This window comes from Vulpes vulpes, chromosome 8, assembly GCF_048418805.1.
Source record: "Vulpes vulpes isolate BD-2025 chromosome 8, VulVul3, whole genome shotgun sequence".
In the NCBI taxonomy this organism is placed as follows: Eukaryota; Metazoa; Chordata; class Mammalia; order Carnivora; family Canidae; genus Vulpes; species Vulpes vulpes.
In genome coordinates this window covers 52,212,086-52,232,508 of record NC_132787.1, presented here as the reverse complement: position 1 = coordinate 52,232,508, position 20,423 = coordinate 52,212,086, and the positions used below count along the sequence as shown (strand labels likewise).

General features: G+C 37.3%; 1 protein-coding gene across 6 annotated transcripts in view; it reads left to right on the top strand.

Annotated features, from left to right (window-relative positions):
- Positions 1-20,423, top strand: part of RPRD2 (regulation of nuclear pre-mRNA domain containing 2) — a 95,217-nt gene that overhangs the window by 52,418 nt on the left and 22,376 nt on the right. For 3 of the 6 annotated variants that reach the window (XM_072766633.1, XM_025983002.2, XM_072766636.1), the window contains exons 3-7: positions 5,175-5,275; positions 6,125-6,202; positions 7,505-7,557; positions 8,575-8,701; positions 10,060-10,235. In XM_072766633.1, coding sequence (XP_072622734.1) covers positions 5,175-5,275; positions 6,125-6,202; positions 7,505-7,557; positions 8,575-8,701; positions 10,060-10,235 — 535 coding nt within the window. The remainder of the gene's footprint in view (positions 1-5,174; positions 5,276-6,124; positions 6,203-7,504; positions 7,558-8,574; positions 8,702-10,059; positions 10,236-20,423) is intronic. The other 3 variants (XM_072766635.1, XM_025983003.2, XM_025983004.2) reach the window with 1 other exon arrangement.

Below are 20,423 nucleotides of genomic sequence, written 5' to 3'. Positions count from 1 at the left end.
ATTGGGAAACAAAACACCATAAAGAAGAATCAGCAGACTTAGCTCATCTGCCCCCACCCCTATGAGATTCAGAAGTTAGCATTATCAGAATATATAAAACAACTATATAAGAAATTTTAAAGAATGATTAATAGAGGGGTACTGGGTGGTTCAGTTGGTTAAGTGTCTGGCTCTTGATTTTGGTTCAGGTCATGATATTGAGGTGGTGGGATTGAGTCACACATCAAGCTCTGTGTTCAGCACAGAGTCTGCTTATCCCTTTCTCCCTCTGCTTCTCTCTCTCTCTCTCTCTCTCAAATAAATGAATAAAATATTTTTAAAAAAAAAAAGGAAAAAAGAGAAAAGGGCACTGGGGTGGTTCACTGGTTGAGTGCCTTTGGCTCAGGTCGTGATCCCAGAGTCGGGGATCAAGTCCCACATCAGGCTCCCCACAGGGTGCCCCTTTATCCCTCTACCTATGTCTCTGCCTCTCTCTCTCTCTTATGAATAAATAAATAAAATCTTTTAAAGAGATTAATAGAATAAAATGAACAATGGATGTTTGGACAGATTTGAAAAAGAACCAACAAGAATTCTAGAAAGAGGGGATCCCTGGGTGGCTCGGCAGTTTGGCACCTGCCTTCAGCCCAGGGCGTGATCCTGGAGTCCTGGGATTGAGTCCCGCATTGGGCTCCCTGCATGGAGCCTACTTCTCCCTCTGCCTATGTCTCTGCCTCTCTCTCTCTCTATGTCTCTCATGAATAAATAAATAAAATCTTAAAAAAAAAAATTCTAGAAAGAAAGAAAGAAAAAAGATTAAGCTAGAAATTAGTTCTGAAGAAATTAGAATGCAGCAATTAGGAAGAAGGAAGTGAAAAAAAGATTGGAATGAGAGGCCTAATTAACATCAAATTAGCTTCCAGGAGGAGAGAACCTTTGAGGTTGTCTGAGGAGGTAATAGCTGATGACTCTGAAGGTGATGAAAAACATGAATCTGCAGTTACAGCAACCACAACATGTACTAAGCAGGATAATTTAAAAGGAAATTCACACCTAGTCATTGTAATGAAATTACAAAACCAAACCAAACCAAAAAATAACAAGTGTTAGGATGAGGGGAAAGTTCTGTTTCTGAAAGGCATGTAAAATGGTAGCACAGCTGTGGAATACAACTTGATGGTTCCTCAAAAACATTAAATGTAGAATTCCTGTATGATCTAGCAGTTCTGCTTCTGGGTATGTACCCCCAGAAATGAAAGCAGGGACTCAAACAAATATTTGTACACCAGTGTTCAGAACAACATTATTCACAATAGCCAAAAGGTAGAAGCAAACCAAGTACCAATTTTTAGAGCAGTGGATATGTAAAATGTACTATATACATAAAATAGAATATCATCTAAACGTAAAAAGGAAAGAATTCTGGCATATGCTACAACATGGACGAACCTTGAAGCATTATGTAAGTGAAATAAGCCAGTCGCAAAAAGGTAAGTATTGTATGATTCTGCTTAAACTACAATAGTGAAATTTACAGAAAGTATAGTGGTTGCAGGGGAATGGGGGAGGTGATGTTCAGTGGGTATAGAGTTTGAGTTTTGCAAGGTAGAGAGAATTGTGGAGAGTCCTTATACAACAGTGTGAATGTTGTATGTGAATGAATATATCCATAGAGATAGAAAGCAGATGAAAAGTTGTCAGTAGCTGGAGGGAGGTGGTAGTGGCAAGTTAATTGTTTAATGGGTACAGAGTTTCTGTATAGGATAATGAAAATTTTTGGAAATAGATGGTGGTGGTTGTACAACATTGTGAATATAATGAATACCCCTGAGTTGTACTTTTAAGAAGTGGTTAAAAAAAAAAGTGGTTAAAATGGCAAGTTTTATTTTATCACAATAAAAAATAAAAAGTAATGCCAAAGAGAAAAGACAGAAAGACAAATCACATACATACACAAGCCTGCAATTAGATTGACAACACACTTTTCAACAATTGCAATTGTTGAAACAACTGCAATTGTGGAAGCCAGATGGCAGTTATGAAAAGTATTCCATAGCATTTCTAGAAAATAGCTGTCAATATAGATTTGCATACAAAGCAAAACCTTTCAAGAACCATTCAAATCATATAAAAATATTTTCAGAGAAACCTAAGCTGAGATAATTCACCATCAACAGACTTCTGAATCAGTTTTAGTCTGAGAAGTTAGCAATAGGAGGGTTGGTGAGTCAAACTGGCAGTAAAATAAAACATCTAGGAATAGCCTTAACAGGAATTATGTTGAAACCTACATGAATAAATTATATTTGGGAATGTTGAATATAAATTCATAAATATTAGTGTTTTGCTGCAGTGAAGGATAATGTGTTGATATGTTATATCATTGTTAATAGATAATACTTTCTCCAAATTAATATATCAGCCTAATATAATCCAAATTAAAAATACCAAAATTTCCTCTTTGTAACTTTTATTCTAAATTTACTCTAGAAAAATAAGCAAATGAGAATATGAGAAATGTTTTGAAATGCAATTGGAATGAGGGAAGATAAGCTACAGTTTTGAAGATAATACAGTAACAGTTGACCCATGGAAAATATGGGTTTGAACTGCTCAGATCTACTTATACATTGATTTCTTTTATTAGTTGGCACAGTACTGTAAATGTATTTTCATTATGATTGTAATAACATTTTTTTCAGTTTAATAAGAATGCAATATATAATGTACAAAAACACGTGAACTGTTTATGTTATTGGTAAGTCAACAGTAGGCTATTAGTAGTGAAGTTTTGGGGGAGTCAAAAGTTATGTGTGGGGATCCCTGGGTGGCGCAGCGGTTTGTTGCCTGCCTTTGGCCCAGGGCGCGATCCTGGAGACCCGGGATCGAATCCCACATTGGGCTCCCGGTGCATGGAGCCTGCTTCTCCCTCTGCCTGTGTCTCTGCCTCTCTCTCTCTCTCTATCATAAATTAAAAAAAAAAAAAAAAAAAGTTATGTGTGGATTTTCAGTTATGGGGGATTGGAGTCAGTGCCCCTAGCCACCCCCCCTACATTGTTCAAGATCAACTGTATAATTTAAAAATGGATTAATAGAACAGAATTCACAGCCTAGAAAAAGATTAATATTGAATATATGCTAGAGGAAGCAGTAAACCAATGAGGAAAAGAGAAGTTATGATATTGGAACTATTAATAGGAAATCTGTTTATAGATTAGAGTTTGGCTTTTACATTCTGTATCAACTAGATTTCATTATTTTATTAAAAGAAACATTTTTATTTCTTTCTTCATGAGACTCATGGAGAGAGGCAGAGACACAGGCAGAGGAAGAGGCAGGCTCCCTATAGGGAGCCTGATGCAGGACTCGATCTCATGACTTCGGGATCTCTACCTGAGCCAAAGGCAGTCGCTCAACCACTGAGCCATCCACTTGTCCCTGTACCCAGTAGATTGTAAATGAATTACACAACTTAATTTTTTTTAAATGTTAATCATTAAAAGAAAAGTAAAAGAAAATAAGTTATACTTTTTAAAGTTTCTGGTAGGCTTCCTATACTTAAAACGTGGCACTAGAGAGCACTTTTTATTTTAACAAGGATACATTTTAAAATTATATGATTTAAAATGTAACTTAAAAATTAAAGTGCAAAGTGGAGAAAAGATACTTGCGATGTTGGCAACATAATATTTTATGTATAAAACTTGTTTAATCCTCAGATAAACACTAACATGCTAGTGAGTAGATAGGCACAGTTTGTAAGAGAAAGTACTGCCTTATTCCATTGATCAGGCTTAGTGTTACTAAAGGTGGGATATCAAGAGATCGTGTATGTCCTGATGGGATGCAGTATGAACGATATAGTATCATTTATTTAATATTTGCTCCCCCAAATTTGAAAATCCAGCTGATTTTCAGAGGAAAATTCAGGCAATAGTGGAATAAGCTCAATGACTCAAGAGAAGCAAATAAGTAAAGCTGGAGAATGTGGAATGTTGTGCTGGACTGTAACATCAATGAATGTCATGGGAAAAATACTGAGAACAGTTTAATCTAATTGCTCTAGATTAAAAGAGATTGAAGAGACATTACCAAATGCAATGTGTTGACCTTCTTTGGATCCCGATTCAAACAAACCAGCCGTGGGACGGGTTAGCTCCCATCCAACTGGCTCAGCTCAGCAGTTGAGCATCTGCCTTTGGCTCAGGCTCACAGTGGTGTGATCCCAGGATCTGGGATCGAGTTCCACACTGGGCTCCCCGCATGGAGCCTTCTTCTCCCTATGCCTGTGCCTCTGTCTGTCTCTCTCTCTGTGTCTCTCATGAATAAATAAAATCTTTTAAAAAAAAACTGTAAATTGACAGTTTTGAAGCATTTAAGAAAGTTTTAATGTTCAATTAAAAATATTAATAGAATATGTCAATTGTACTCCAGTTTTGAAAAATTAAAATCCTAGGATCAGTCCCGGCATCATGCTCCCAGCTCAGCAGGGAATCTGCTTCTCTGTCTCCCTCTGTTCCTCCCCTCTGCTTGTGCTCTCTCTTGAGCATTCTCTCTCTTTCAAATAAATGAGTAAAATATTTAAAAGTTTTTTTCATTTTACTAAATTCACCTTCCCTTTTGGGATCCCAGTTGTATCAATGAGCTCATTGACTAACCCTCATAACTTCATATACATCAGAAAGCTTGGTGTGCTGTCATAGCCTCATGTATGTCATTGATAAAGAGGATTAAATAAGAATGTTTAAGATTTTATTTGTATTATTTGAGAGAGAGCATGCACACAAGCGTGGGAGGAGCAGAGGGAGAAAATCCCAGGTTGACTCCATGCTAATCCCAACTCAGTGCTTGATTTCACAACCCCGAGATTATGGCCAGAGCGAAAACCAAGAGGGTGATGCTGATCTGACTGTGCCACCCGGGCACCCCAGAATATTTAAGATTCTAAAGTGTTAACTATACTTCAATTAAAAATAATAACAAAGTGTGTCAACTATACTTCAATTTAAAAACTTTTAAATTAAAAAATTTTTTTAAAGAGTGTTTAAGATTTTAGTCCTGCTAGGCACTAGGAAAAAAGTCTTAAACATCAGAAGACATTTGGAAAATAATTTTGTTGACCACTTTATTTTCTGAATTCTAGTTTGAGACACAAATTAACATTTTTATATTGTCTTTGTCACTTTTCTCCTCAGGGATCCATCTGTCTCTAAATCTATAGAACGAATCTTCAAAATCTGGGAAGATAGAAATGTGTACCCGGAAGAAATGATTATGGCATTGAGAGAAGCTTTGAGTAAGTGTATTTTCTCTTCTAAAAGAAAAAATTGAGTCTTGAGTCTTTATATATATTTTTATAGGTCTGGTCCTGTTGCTTAATAATGAAAAATATAATTCTGGATTGGGTCCTATTTATTTAAAATTAAGTACTTATAAAATCTGTTTGAATTAAAATTTAATTAGAATTAGTTTGCGGAGGATTGGATTTTGTTCATATTAACTAGAGAAAGTCAAGCATATTAAAGAATGGTGGCTATCTGATTATTTTTCTTCATTTGTTTTACTTTGAGTGTTTTAAACTACTCATTTTTGTGTGTGTTTAATAATTACTGCCCTGTCCTATTACTGTTGGAGAATTTTTTAATGGGGTTTCTGTTTCCACTAAGTTATTTAATATTAAGCATATATTGACATTCTTTATCTCTTGGTTTAGATTTCCAGTAAGTTGTGTACTTGTTTTTAAAAAGTTATTTATTTCCTATGTATTAGATGCATGTAGTTGAGCCATTAAATATAAGTTGGTGATATCATGACTCTTATTTGACTAGAAATTTGCTTTTAAAAATAGCATCTTCTAAGAAGCTGTTAAATTCTATTTTGAATGTGTTAACTAGTATTTTTAAGCTTCCTGCCCTGTTCTTCTCAAAATCAGTAGTTTTATTGATTATAGAAATCACGTTTATTTGACAGCTTCTTAGATCTGGTGGGAGTTTTTTATTTTTTAAAAAAAATGAAAGAAAAGGAAAGAAAGAAACAACACACAGTCTCGGATTGCCTTTTTTCAATGCTACAACTTTGACACTGAAGTGGACAGACAAAACAGCTTCCCATAATGCCAGATTGCAAAAACTGAAATGTTTTCCAGGTACCACTTTCAAAACTCAGAAGCAGCTGAAAGAAAATCTGAACAAACAACCGAATAAGCAGTGGAAGAAATCACAAAGTAAGGAACAAAATCTCAACTAATATAAAATTACCTCCTCTTTTTGGAGCAGAAGAAAATGTAGACCATTTGACATCGTACCTGGCATAAACCATGGGGAAGCCTGTGTTTTCCAGGCCTGGGAGAGTGACCCAGTGACTTATACTAAACAAGCCATCATGGAGTTACTTCTTTAAAAAAACAAAACAAAAAACAAAAAAACAAAACAAAAAAAAAACCTACTTTTAAACAAAGAAAATGCAGAAAAAGGGTTTAAATGAGTGAAGATTCAAGAGTAGTTGGGGGATTGAAAGAAGAAAACAAATGCTTGATAGTGCCCAGGCTAACTCCTAGGTTGAAAAATATATATGAAGTTAGAGGCAGCTGACATTAAACAACAGAGCTGAAGAGGAGACTAGGCATTAAGAAGCATTTCTGTGGGAGCCATGAAATCCTTCAGATTTGGGGATACCCTCTCTACCAGATTAGACATGGGCCTCAAATCCTGGCCAGAAGCTCATTCTCTAACAGGAGCTCCTTTTATGTTTATCATATTTACCCAGCATGAGATCAAGGGAGTGGAATACTGCATGTGATAGGCTGCTGTGGGCCAAACTGAGGAATATTGAGAAAGACTTGAAGGTGTGGAGGGAACAAGGTAGAAGACAGTGAGAATTGGGAGATAAAACAAGACACTTGATATTCATATGATATTCATCATGATTCAGGGAGTCCTCTGACATCCTTTTGGTCGTAAGTTGCATGCTTAGGAACAGCAAGAGTCGTCATTTCAGCCAAAGTTGAACCACAGTGGTAATGTACTTAGAACTTTCCCTGCCTATTTTTGCTGTGAATTGAGTCAGCAGAAAAAAGAAATCCAAAGCTAAATCATAGGAATAGACTTGATGTTTATAAGTAATTTTCTTCAGCCAGTGCTCAGGATTAATTGGATGCCCTGCTCCTGAACACTCTTAATTTGAGGTACTGAGATCCTCTTAAACTCAGTCAGACTAGGAAAAAAGGGTACTTCATGTATCTCAGTATCTCCAAATCAGTAACTCTAGGACTTGATGACTTAAAGGGTTTTTTGGAGGTAAGTAGGTTAGACCTGTCTAAATAGTATATTTTTATATTGGCCACCCTTGGGAATGTTTAAATTTCATATTATAGGAGTATTTATTCTAGGAATTATATTATTATTTAAATGTACATATTTGACATATGTTCAAAGTGTTCACGTTAACTATAGAGCTGAAAAATTACCTGAATATTAGCCAGTTTTTTGTATCTTTATTCTTAATGACTTTTTGTTTAATTCAACAGCATCCACGAATCCAAAAGCTGCTCTCAAGTCTAAGATAGTTGCAGAATTTCGAGTAAGTTATAGAATACATTTAACATGCCACAGCTTTATTCACCCATCCCTTTTGTTACAGTTCCCTGTATAGTCCAGTAAGATTAATTTTTATTCAGAACACCTGGGTGGCTCAGTGGTTGGGCTTCTGCCTTCGGCTCAAGGTGTGATCCCACAGTCCCAGAATCAAGTCCCACTTCGGGCTTTGTGCGTGGAGCCTGCTTCTCCCTGTGCCTGTGTCTCTGCCTCTCTCTCACTCTCTCTCTCTCTCATAAATAAAATCTTTATTAAAAAGATTAATTTTTATTCAGTTGTACATCAATTATATGGGTTTTAAGTACTTCTTTTTTTGTTTAGTTTTATTTATTTATTGGAGAGAGAGTGAGAGCACAAGCCGGGGAGAGAGTCAAATGGGGGAAGCAGACTCCCTGCTGAGCAGGGAGCCAAACAGAACATGACCTGAATAGAACATGACCTGAGCCAAAGGCAGATGTTTAACCAATTGAGCCACCCAGGCACCCCTTCATCAGTTATATTTTAAACAAGTTTAAACTATTCTGAAGGAATCCAGATTGAGACAGATTACTTGGAGTTTTATATGTTCCCCTAAGGGAAGAATTAACCTTCTTCCAGATTATCTATTACCCGCCAAGTTCTATATTGAAATCGCACCCCCCCCCAACGAGATGTTCATCCTTCTGTGAAGTCCTACTAAATTAGAACTTGCTTAAAGTTAACATAATTAGACTATATTTATCTAACTAAAATTTAAAGAATAAGTAGATCTTTGTCTTAGTCTTAGTCTTAACCTTATATGCTCAATTAGCTTCGAGTAATAAGGAAAGGATATTTTAAAGTATGTAACTAAAAACAATGGTTTTGACATGGATATTGATATTGCTATCCCCAGTTATGAGGAAATGCAAAGGGTTTCTTTCCCCTTGGTTTTACTAGGTTTTAGACATGTTTTATGTTAACGGAGGATGATGGAATAAGTGAATAACTTCAAAAATAAAGTAAGACTCTGGTCTGTGTTCAGTCCCAGGCCCTCATTGAAGAACTGTTGCTGTACAAGCGCTCAGAAGATCAGATAGAATTGAAGGAGAAACAGCTGTCAACCATGAGGGTGGATGTGTGCAGCACAGAAACTCTCAAATGTTTAAAAGGTAATACTTCTTTTTAAGTAGAATAACTCCAATTTTCTTCCCAGACCTGTCATTTTAAGTCATCAGACTGGCTTCTCCCATAAAGAGAACCTTAGGTTTTAGGAGCAGTTGTGGCACTTCTCGTTTTTCAGGTCGTAATTTCATGCGTATAAATTTCATAAGTAAATTCTTGTCTTTCACATTGCACACCTTAAACTTAACACAATGTTATACGTTGATTGTATCTCGATAAAGCAGAAGAAAATATTTTTTAAAAAATTAAAAAAATAATCAAAACAAATTCGTCCTTTTCCTTGTTTCTAGAGCTTTCTTAATGTATTGGGTTACATATAGACAGATGTGTTTCACATGTGTGATAATGTGGAGAGGGTATGTTCTTTAATAAGATCACTGTAATGCCTTATAAAATTTGGCTCGTTGCTCTCGTCCTTAATTGTAAATTAAAAATGATAATTGTATTAATAAATTATTAGAATGTAAATCTCATGAAGGTAGAAATTACCTTGATTTGTTCCTTGCTGTATCCTAGCGCCTAGAACAATGCCTGCTACATACATTAATAGGCATTTGATAAATATTTTTGAAATCATGAGTAAATGGCTGCCCACTATTCATTTGGGTGCCTGTTTTGCTCTTGCACTGTACTTTAACAGTTTTTACCTAATTTAATCCTCACAACAACCCAAAAGCATGTTAAAGACCTCCATTTTGTACATAAGAAATCTGAGGCTTCATAAAAAGATAAGTAGTTTACACAAGTTACAGCTGATAAAAAAGCCAAAATTTGTACCCACATCTTAAAATCCAGTAGTCACTGGGAAAGATGTATATTTGGGAGAGTTAAGTAACAGTTTGTAATGTCACTATTGTTGAAAAAACAGTTCATGGTTTGTATACTTATCAGGGATCTTCTTCAGAGAGGAAAGAAGAATTTTGAGTATGATACACACAGAGGTCACTTTATCTTTCTTTACCTTTCTGAACCTCCCATTTTCTCACATTCAACCGTGAATCTAAGGGAACAGAATAGAACCTCACCCTGTTACTCCTAATTAGCAGTTCAATATCCAATTTGTGAAGAAAACCAGTTAATAGACTTTCTTTTAGTTGAACTTGGTTTTCTTTACCTTAATGATAAACTTCATGATATACTATTGGCTGTATCCTAGCAGATTCACATGAATTGTTTTAATAATCTGTTTTGTGGGTTTTATAACTTGGAGAATCTCCTTTAAGGTGAAACTGAGACTAAGGTAGCAAGAACAGGTTCACAGATTATGTAAAAGGGGTTTTCTTTAAAACATTAAATTTTTTTACATTTTGTTTTATCCTAAAATGAATATTTCCTCTTATTTTAGATAAGACAGGTGGAAAGAAGTTCTCCAAAGAATTTGAAGAGGCAAGTTCCAAGCTTGAGGAATTTGTGAATGGATTAGATAAGCAGGTGAAAAATGGGCCTTCACTAACAGAAGCATTGGAAAATGCTGGAATTTTCTATGAAGCACAGTACAAAGAAGTAAAAGTGGTGGCCAATGTAAGTGATAATTGAACCTATCTTATATCAATTACTTACTATAAATCAGTGACTGTTTATATGATTTATCTAACTCAGTGAGGGCATGGATGAAAAAATTACTTTTAAAGGTAAGTAGCCTTGTACAAGGTAATAGAGCCAGCAAGTGGAAGAGTCTGAATTAAGACCTGGCTCTTTTTGACACTAAAGCTCATGGGTACCATGACCATTAATCTATACTAAAGCCTTATGTCATAGCATTTCAAAGTGAGGGTGCCTGGTTATTGTTACAGGATATGGGAATTGGGCAGAAGTATATATACTTTACTGTCTTACCAGAAAACTTAATGGAAACATTGTTACTAGTAGCCTCAGAAAGAAACTGTTTTATAACGAAATTTTTTATAGTTTTATTTATTTTTCTAGAGAAGGAGTGGGTGGGAGAGGGGTAGAGAGAGGGAGAGAGAGAATCTTAAGCAGGACACTTAACCAATTGAGCTGCCCAGGCACTCTGAATTTTTTTATAATAGTTTTAATCACTGTGTATGGTCATAAAAGCAGATGGTAGAGTAGATCCCACCAGCCCCACTTCCTAGAAGCAATCCATTTTAACTCCTTTTTTTTTTTTTTTTTTTTTGGGCATTTGCCTCCGTGTTTGGTTTGGTTTGGTTTGGTTTTTAAGATTTTACTTATTTGGGATGCCTGGGTGGCTCAGCAGTTGAGCTTCTGCCTTTGGCTCAGGGCGTGATCCCACTTCGGGGATCAAGTCCCACATCAGGCTCCCTGTGAGGAGCCTGCTTCTCCCTCTGCATGTCTTTGCCTCTCTCTGTCTCTTTCATGAATAAATAAATAAAATCTTAAGGAAAATAAAAAGGATTTTATTTATTTATTTGAGAGAGGGTATGCACACCAGGAGGAGGAGAGGGAGAAGCAAACTCCCTGCTGAGCAAGGATTCCAGTGTGGGGCTCAATCCCAGGATTCTGGGATCAAGACCTGAGCTGAAGACAGATGCCTTAACTGAGTGAACCACCCAGATGCCCTAGCCTTCATATTTCTGAATAATATGCCTTATATTTCTTTCTTGATTTATCCTATTTAAGAAATATCTACTGACTTCTTGGTATGACAAATGAGGACTTAATTTCTACTCCACTGCCTTCCTTCTCCTCCCAATAGCCTTATGTAACTATTTTAAATCTGTTGATTACTATATTTGATATTTTTTGACCACTAACTCTAGACTCTTCACTTTATGAAATGAGGTTATTTACATCTTTCTCCTTTACTATTAGTTTTCATCTATCCCTTCAATTTCCCAACTTCAGTAAACTGTACTTTTACATCATCAAAGTTGACAATATTTATATTTCACTCTATAATCATAATTAAATGTTACTTCCTGCTTTAAAGGCTGAAAATTTGGGATGCCTGGGTGGTTCAGCAGTTGAGCATCTGCCTTTGGCTCAGGGCGTGATCCCTGGGGCTTGGGATCGAGTCCCACATCAGGCTCCTCACGGGGAGCATGCTTCTCCCTCTGCCTATGACTCTGCTTCTCTCTGTGTGTCTCTCTGACTAAATAAATCTTTTAAAAAATAATAAAGGCTGAAAATTTATAAACAAAGCTTATGGTACAACTGTGTAAACATTGAACACCATACAGTCTATGATAGCTGTGGTTTTATTAGACAATTTTTGATTTTTTCCTAGAATTTTTTTTGCCTTTTCATAGCCTTTTGTGTCTAGATCTCACTCTAGGACTGCTGTTTACTGATATTGAGTTGAGCTCTCTCTTTTAGAGTCTAGGTCTTCTTTAATTGGTTTTCTTTCTTGTTTTGATGGAGTACATCCTCAGTTAATTTCCCCATAGAGAGGGCTTATGGGAGAGATAAATTTTCCGAGTCCTTGGATCTCAAAATCTTTTTATTCTGTTTTCACATTTGCTTTTGTAGTTTAGTTGGTTGAAAATCACTTTCCCTCAGCTTAAAAGGCATTACTTCATTGTCTTTAATATTATTATTTTTTTGAGTTTCTTTTTTTTTTTAAGATTTTATTTATTTATTCATGAGAGACCGAGAGAGAGAGAGAGAGAGAGAGAGAGAGAGAGAGGCAGGCAGAGAGAGAGAAGCAGGCTCCATGCAGGTAGCCTGACATGGGACTAGATCCTGGGTCTCCAGGATCACACCCTGGGCTGAAGGTGGCACTAAACCGCTGAGCCACCCAGGCTGCCCTGTCTTTAATATTATTGATGTGAAATCTTTGCAAGATCATTTATAGGTGACTTTTTTTTTCTGCCTGGGAGCTTTTAGGGACCCCATTATAGTGTCCTGAAATTTTTACGATGATGTACCTATATATGAGGTTTTGTTTTTCATTTATTATGGATTACTTGGAGGGCTTTCTGTCTAAAGGTTCTTCAGTTGTGGAATAATTTCTTTCTCTTTTATGTTCTCATGTTTTCTCAACTTTGATCTTTTTGTACTGCTTTCTGGAAGATCTTAAGTGTTTCCTCCTCCCCCACCCCCACCCCCATTATCTCCATCTTTGGCTTTTATAATTCTGGCTTTCATCAAAAATCAGATAATGGGGGCCCCTGGGTGGCTTAGTTGGTTAGGAGTCTGCCTTAGGCTCAGGTCACGATCCCAGGGTCCTGGAATCAAGCTCCATATCAGGCTCCCTTCTCAGTGGAAACCTGCTTCTTCCTCTCCCTCTGCCATTCCCCCTACTTGTGCTCCCTGACTCACTGTCAAATAAATAAAGTCTTTTTAAGAATTGCATAATATCTGTGTCCACTCATATTTAAGAATGAGGTATGAAAAAATTGAGAAGCTGTCTGTACATAGGTAGGTATTATTTACTTTTGGGTTTGACTAGTAGTAAAGTCTGTGTAGGTGAGGAACTAGCATTATTTGGGGCAGGAGGGAACCCTAAAAGAAGGCTGGAGTCTTCTTACCAGACTATTTTAACTCTTTAGAAAAGTCACAGTTTTTGCCCAAGGCATAGTGCCTTGGCTGCCAAGTGTGGAGATTGCAAGGGAAGTAGTATTGTTTGGTAGAGACGCTTTTAATTAATTTTCCTGATTTCAAACCCACCACTCATTCCACCCTTCTGTATTCATCATGCCTTAGATGAGAGCTGCTCAGTGATTCTGCAAGTCAGATCAGCTGCTTTCTTAGGTGTAGCTCCCCCTCTGTACATTCCTAACCTCATTTTCCTTTCCCCTGCTTCATCCCTTCTTTTTCACTCTTCCAACCTCCTTTTGTCTTCTAAAAATTCATAGAAACATTTTTCCTGGGTATGCTTCTGGTTATTTGTTTATTCCTTTGTTGTTGTTGTTTTTAAAAAGATTTATTTATTTATTTATTTATTTATTTATTTATTTATTTATTTATGATAGAGAGAGAGAGGCAGAGACACAGGAGGAGGGAGAAGCAGGCTCCATACTGGGAGCCCGACGTGGGACTTGATCCCGGGACTCCAAGATCGTGCCCTGGGCCAAAGGCAGGCGCTAAACCGCTGAGCCACCCAGGGATCCCGTTTATCCCTTTGTTTTTGTTTTTATTTTATTTTAATTTTTTTTAAAGATTTTATTTATTTATTCATGATAGACATAGAGAGAGAGAAAGAGAGGCAGAGAGAGACACAGGCAGAGGGAGAAGCAGGCTTCATGCCAGGAGCTCGACGTGGGACTCGATCCCTGGACTCCAGGATCGTGCCCTGGGCCAAAGGCAGGCACCAAACCGCTGAACCACCCAGGGATCCCCATGTTTTTGTTTTTAACTATTCGTTTTATAAGAGTCCCGGCGGGGGGAGAGACAGTGAATGGGAGTGGTCAGTTCACCATTTTGACCCAGAAGACCATTTAATAATTTTTGAATACTGACCTGTGATCTCTTAATTAGGAAATCATTTAGGCTACTTTAGAGGATCTTCAACAAATGGCTGGGATAGGTTTATCCAGCAAGGATTTGTTAACTACACATAATTGCAATTCTGTATGATAAATGCTATAACAGAGGTACCTGTAAGATGCTATGTGAATAGATTGAATAGGTGCTTTAATTTGGGAGTCAAGATGGAGGATATGGGGAAAAATTTCTCAGAGGAACTAAATACTGAAATTACAGTAATTAGCTAAATGAAAGGCCATATTCTCGGCGATCCCTGGGTTGCTCAGTGGTTTGGCACCTGCCTTCGACCCAGGGCATGATCCTGGAGTCCCGGGATCAAGTCCCACGTCAGGCTTCCTGCATGGAGCCTGCTTCTCCCTCTGCCTGTGTCTTTACCTGCCTCTCTCTCTCTCTCTCTGTCATGAATAAATAAATAAAATTTTTTAATTAAAAAAAAATGAAAGGCCATATTCTCTGAAGAGTAGAGTTGAAAACATGCAAACATAAGAGTATGGCAAAATTGGTGGACCTGAGAGTAATTTTTTATTTATTTATTTTTTTTTTAATTTTTTTTTTTTTTTTTTTTTTTTTATTTATGATAGTCACACAGAGAGAGAGAGAGGCAGAGACATAGGCAGAGGGAGAAGCAGGCTCCATACACTGGGAGCCCAACGTGGGATTCGATCCTGGGTCTCCAGGATCGCGCCCTGGGCCAAAGGCAGGCACTAAACTGCTGCGCCACCCAGGGATCCCGAGAGTAATTTTTTATAGCTGGGCATGTATGCAGAAGTAATAAATAAAACTAGAGCATTGCTTAGGAACATCGTTCTGAATGGTGTGTATTCATTCTAAGGTCTTGGAATTTCGGGCAGCCCAGGTGATTCAGTGATTTAGTGCTGCCTTCAGCCCAGGGCATGATTCTGGAGACCTGTGATCGAGTCCCGCATCAGGCTGCTTCTCCCTCTGCCTATGTTTCTGCCTCTCTCTCTGTGTGTGTCTCTCATGAATAAATAAATAAAATCTTAAAAAAAATAAGGTCTTAGAATTTACCCTGAAAGCAGTGAGAAGCAGTTGTAGGATTTTAACTTTGCTAATGATGTGATCAAGTTTGCATTCTCCTGATTCTAAAATCAGGAGAACAGAATGGAGAATAGGAGAGTATTAGAAGCAGGGAGACAAGTTAGGAGGTTATTGAAGTAATCCAGATTGATTTATGTTGAAAAGCTGAAACCTCTATGCAGTATTTTCGAAAAGATTTTTTATCACAATCCAGAATAAGGGAAGATTTTACATGGAAACTGAGAACTGTACACACATGCATGTACATATATACCGCAGAAGTTTTCATAAAACAAGATTTAACCCCTTTTTTTTTTTTTTTTGATTTAACCCTTTTTTGTTCAGTACATTGAGAGAGTCTTCTATTTCCTGTACTCTAATTTCTTAAGATGGCTATTTAGGTAATTGATTTCAGCTTTTAAAAAATGTATGCAATAAATTTCCCTCTAAGCTGCATCCCATAATTTTTTAATTGTAAATTTTAATTCTAGTATAGTTAATATACAGTTTTTTATTCATTTCAGGTGAACAATATAGTGATTCAACATTTCTGTATTACTCAGTGCTCATCATGAGAAGTGTACTCTTTAATTTCTTTCACCTATCTCACTCATTCCCCTCCACCACCACTACCACCTCACCTCTGCTGTTTGTTCTCTATAGTTAAGAGTGGGGGGGGGGGGGAGCTGGCTGGAGACTTTGACTCTTGATCTCAGGGCTATGAATTCAAGCCCCATGTTGGGCATGGAGCCTACCTAAAAGAAATTTTTTTACATATCTGTCTTTTAAAAACAGCATGCAGTTGGATCCTCTTTTTGTTTTGTTTTTTAATCCTGTTTTTTTTATTGTTGTGTTTTAATTTTTATAATGTAATTACATCTTACCATCTTTACCTTTTCATTGGAGTGTTTATGGCATTTATTGATATGCTTGAATTTAATTCTATCATCTTGAGACTAGTTTTCTATTTATCCTATTGTCCTTCGCTTCCTTTTTAAACCTTTTCTCCTTCTTCTTTGATTAATCAAGTGTTTAGGTTTGATTTTATCTTTCTTTTGCTTTCTCTCTTTCCCTTATTTTCTCTCTCTCCTTCCTGCTCTCCTTTCCTCCCTGTTCACCTCTCACTCTCAGTAGTTGCCCTAGGGACTATAATATACATCCCGAACATTTCCTTAAATGAGATTATCTTAATTTAATATTAACTTATTATTATATCTTAAATTAATATTCTGTTATTTCATATGCAGTTGAAGACCCTTAAAATAATAGCATTTCCTTCCCCCCAAGTCTTTGTGCTTTATTTACATATATTTTATAGTTTATAATTTTTTAAACAGTACACTTTTTTTAAGATTTTATTTATTAAAAAAATTATTTATTTATTCATGAGAGACAGGGAGAGAAGCAGACACATAGACAGAGGGAGAAGCAGGCTCCATGCAGGAAGCCCTATATGGGACTCAATCCTGGGTCTCCAGCATCAGGCCCTGGGCTGAAGGTGGCACTAAACTCCTGAGCCACCTGGGCCGCCCCATTTTTGGTGTTCTTCATTCCATTTTACAGACCCATTTTCCATCTGGGATCATTTCCCTCTAGCATTTTTTGTTATAGAGTAAGACTTCTGATGAATTTCTTACATTTTGTTTATCTGACAATGTTTTTAATATTTATTTCTGAGAAATATTTTTCTTTCGATTAGAATCCTAAATTGGTCATTTTTTCTTTTATTACCTAAAAATGTTAATCTGTCTGGCTTCCCTTGTAATGGGAATTCAACTGTGCCTGGATGTGTTCTTTGTAGTTACCCTACTTCGGGGTTCACTGAGCATTTTGGATCTTAAAGTTTGGTACCTTTCATATAATTGTGGACTATTATATTTTAAAATATTTCTTCTCTTCTCTGTTCTCTCTTCTCTTTCTAGGATTTAATTACATACCTCATGTGGTATTAGATTTCTGCTATTTTATTCATTCTTTTTTTCCCTCCAGACTAATTTTTTTTTAAGATTTATTTAGGACAGCCCAGGCGGCTCTGGTTTAACACCGCCTTCAGCCCAGGGTGTGATCCTGGAGACCCAGGATCGAGTCCCACATCAGGCTCCCTGCTTGGAGCCTGCTTCTCCCTCTTCCTGGGTCTCTGCCTCTCTCTTTCTCTGTGTCTCTCATGAATAAATTAAAATCTTTAAAATAAATAAATAAATATTTATTTGTTTGTTTGTTTGTTTGTTTGTTTATTCATGAGGCACAGAGAGGCAGAGACCCAGGTAGAGGAAGAAGCAGGCTTCCTGCAAGTAGCCCAATGTGGGACTTAAACCTAGATCCCGGGATCACGACCTGGGCTGAAGGCAGGCTACCCAACTGCTAAGCCACCTAGGCGTCCCTTTTTTTTGTTCCCCCCACTTTTTTTTTTAAAGATTTATTTAATTATTCATGAGAGACACAGAGAGAGAGAGAGAGAGGCAGAGACACAGGTAGAGGGAGACATCCAGACTAATTTTTGGCTAATTTGTACTTATCAATCTTCAGGTTCAAATATTCTTTCTTAAAAAAAAAAAAAAAAAAAAAACAAATATTCTTTCTTCTACTGAGCCAAGTGTGCTTCCTTGTCTTTGGTTTTCAGTAGTTATGCAGTGATATGTCTAACATGATCTTCTTTGTATTCATCTGGTTTGGAGTTTGCAGAACTTTTTGAATCAATGATGTATTTGTTTACTAGGGCTGTTGTAACAAAGTGTCTCAGACTGGGTAGCTTAAACATTAGTTTGTTGTCTGTCTCATAATTCTAGGAGCTAGAAGTCCAAGATCCAGGTGTTAGCATGGTTGATTCTCCTCCCCCTCCTCCTCCTCCCCCCTCCTCTTCCCCTCCCCCCTCCTCTTCCCCCTCCCCCTCCCCCCCTCCTCCTCCTCCTCCTCCTCCTTTTTTTAAAGATTTTATTTATTTGAGAGAGAGAAAGAGGAAGCATGAGTGAGGGGCAGGATACAGAGGAAGAAGGAGGGGTATAAGTAGACTCAGTCTCAGAACCCCTAGATCCTGAGCTGAAGTCAGATGCCCAACTGACTGAGCCACCCAGGCACCACAGCGTGGTTGATTCTTTCTGAGGACTATGAGGGAAGGTTCTATTCCTGGCTTCACAGTTTGACTTGTGGATGGCCATTTTCTCCCAGTATCTATTCACATTATCTTTTCTTAGTGTGTTTCTGTACCCAGATTTCCTCTTTCTCTAAGGAGATTGGTCATTTTGGCTCAGGGTCCATCCTAATGACCTCCTTTTAACTTGATTACCTCTGTAAAAACTGGTCATATTCTGAGGTTATATAGAGTTAGCACTTGGACATATGACTCTGAAAGGTCATAAGAAATTCCTTTGTTTTTCACAATTTTGGGGAAATTCTCAACTGTTACCTGTTCAAATATTATTTCTATTTCATTCTCTCTCCTCTCCTCCTGGAACTCTATTAATATATATATTAGATCTCATTACTGAGTTCCAAGTGTCTTTTTCTGTTCCTTTCTGTATTTTCCATCCTTTTTCTCTTAGTGCTTCCTCCTAGATATTTTCTGTTAACCAATCTTCTAATTCATTAATTCTCTCTTTTTCTAGACCTTATCTGTTGTTAAACCCATGATTTCTCAAAGAAATAAAAAAAAAAAAAGAAATCATCTGAGTATTAGATATACTCATTGATGTTGGGATGTCACAGGTGCCAGACCATATCAATATACAGAGCTAAGAAATAGATATATGTATATACATTTTAATCTATATGTTAATGCACATACACATTTACATCTATATTAATTTCTGTATCTATGTATATATTGAAAACCATGAGTTCATGCTGTTCTCTCCAATCCCAGTCCAACACACAGGATTCATTCAGGTTTTCTCCCTTTCCCTCTTTGTAATTGCTTTTTCTAACAATGCAAAACCTTGTTCCTCTTTCTTTTTTTTTTTTTTTTTTTTTAAGGTTTTTTTATTTATTTAATTGGGGGGGGGCGTGGCGCGGAGGCAGAGACACAGGCAGAGGGAGAAGCAGCCTCCATGCAGGGAGCCTGACGTGGGAGTATCACGCCCTGGGCTGTAGGTGGCGCTAAACCGCTGAGCCACCTGGGTTGCCTAACCTTGTTCCTCTTATCTTCAACATAATCACTTATCTGATCAGTCCCTGTGTGTAGCCAGACTCCTAGCACTTCCTTTCCTCATCTACCTCTGGGTTTTCTTTCTTTGTATCTTGCTTAGGCTTCAACATCCCATGCAATGCCTTCCTGCCATGCATATATTTCCTTCACCCCATTTTGGCTCCATTATCTTGCTCTAGGCTACCACGTCTTAATGAATTTCGGAGTGAAGTGTTCAAGAAGGGATTTTTCTCTATTTTCTTGAACATGTGAAACGTAACTATTTGGTTTTTGTCAGTTAATTCCAATACTGGCTTCACTTGTTACAAGTCTGTTTCCAATGTCTTTTCTTTTAGGTCATTTGACCCTGTCTCTTGATGCGCTGGCTAATTTTGTATCGAGTGCTAACATTGTATATGAAAGTGTTTATAGAGTCTCTGGATGATTTAAAAACTCTTTCCTTTAGAGTGCAGATACTGTGAGAGCTGATTATGTTAATCCAATCTGAAACTGAACTGACTTGGGCTGAATTGTATGTACCCTGAGCATGAGTTTGTCTTCTGGTTCTTCCCAGCTTTTAGAACATAAGAGTTTTCCAAGACTGAGAGGCTGGGGTGAGAGAAGAGAGTACCTCTCTTCTACTGCATGATTTGAACTCTAATCCTTGTCTCCTTAGTACATGAGACTGTGTTAAACTACTCTTTTCAGAAGTTTTCTGCATAACTTCTTAATTCCCTCTGCAGAATTCAAGAAATACCTTGAAGGGATAAAGTAACATGTTGAGCCATTTCTGTCCTCTCTCTTTCACCAGAATCTTGGCCTTTCAGGTCTCTAATTTCTATCTCTATAGACCAGCAAGACTGTTAAAAAGTTCTCCTTTTTCTTCATATTTAGTAGTGGCCCTCTGCCTTGTCCTTTACCTGAATTCTCAGATTCTTACCTGGCTTCCCTAAATCAGCGGAACCCTGAGAGAAAAGGCAGCTGCAGAATGTCAGCTTAGCTTTTTTTTCTCATGGTTTCTCCCTGTTGTAGGATTTGCCACTTAAGTTTTGGTTGCATCAGCACTACCTAGCACATTGAAGCACACGCGTGCACGTGTGTGTGTGTGTGTGTGTGCATGCACGCACACGCAAGTATGTATG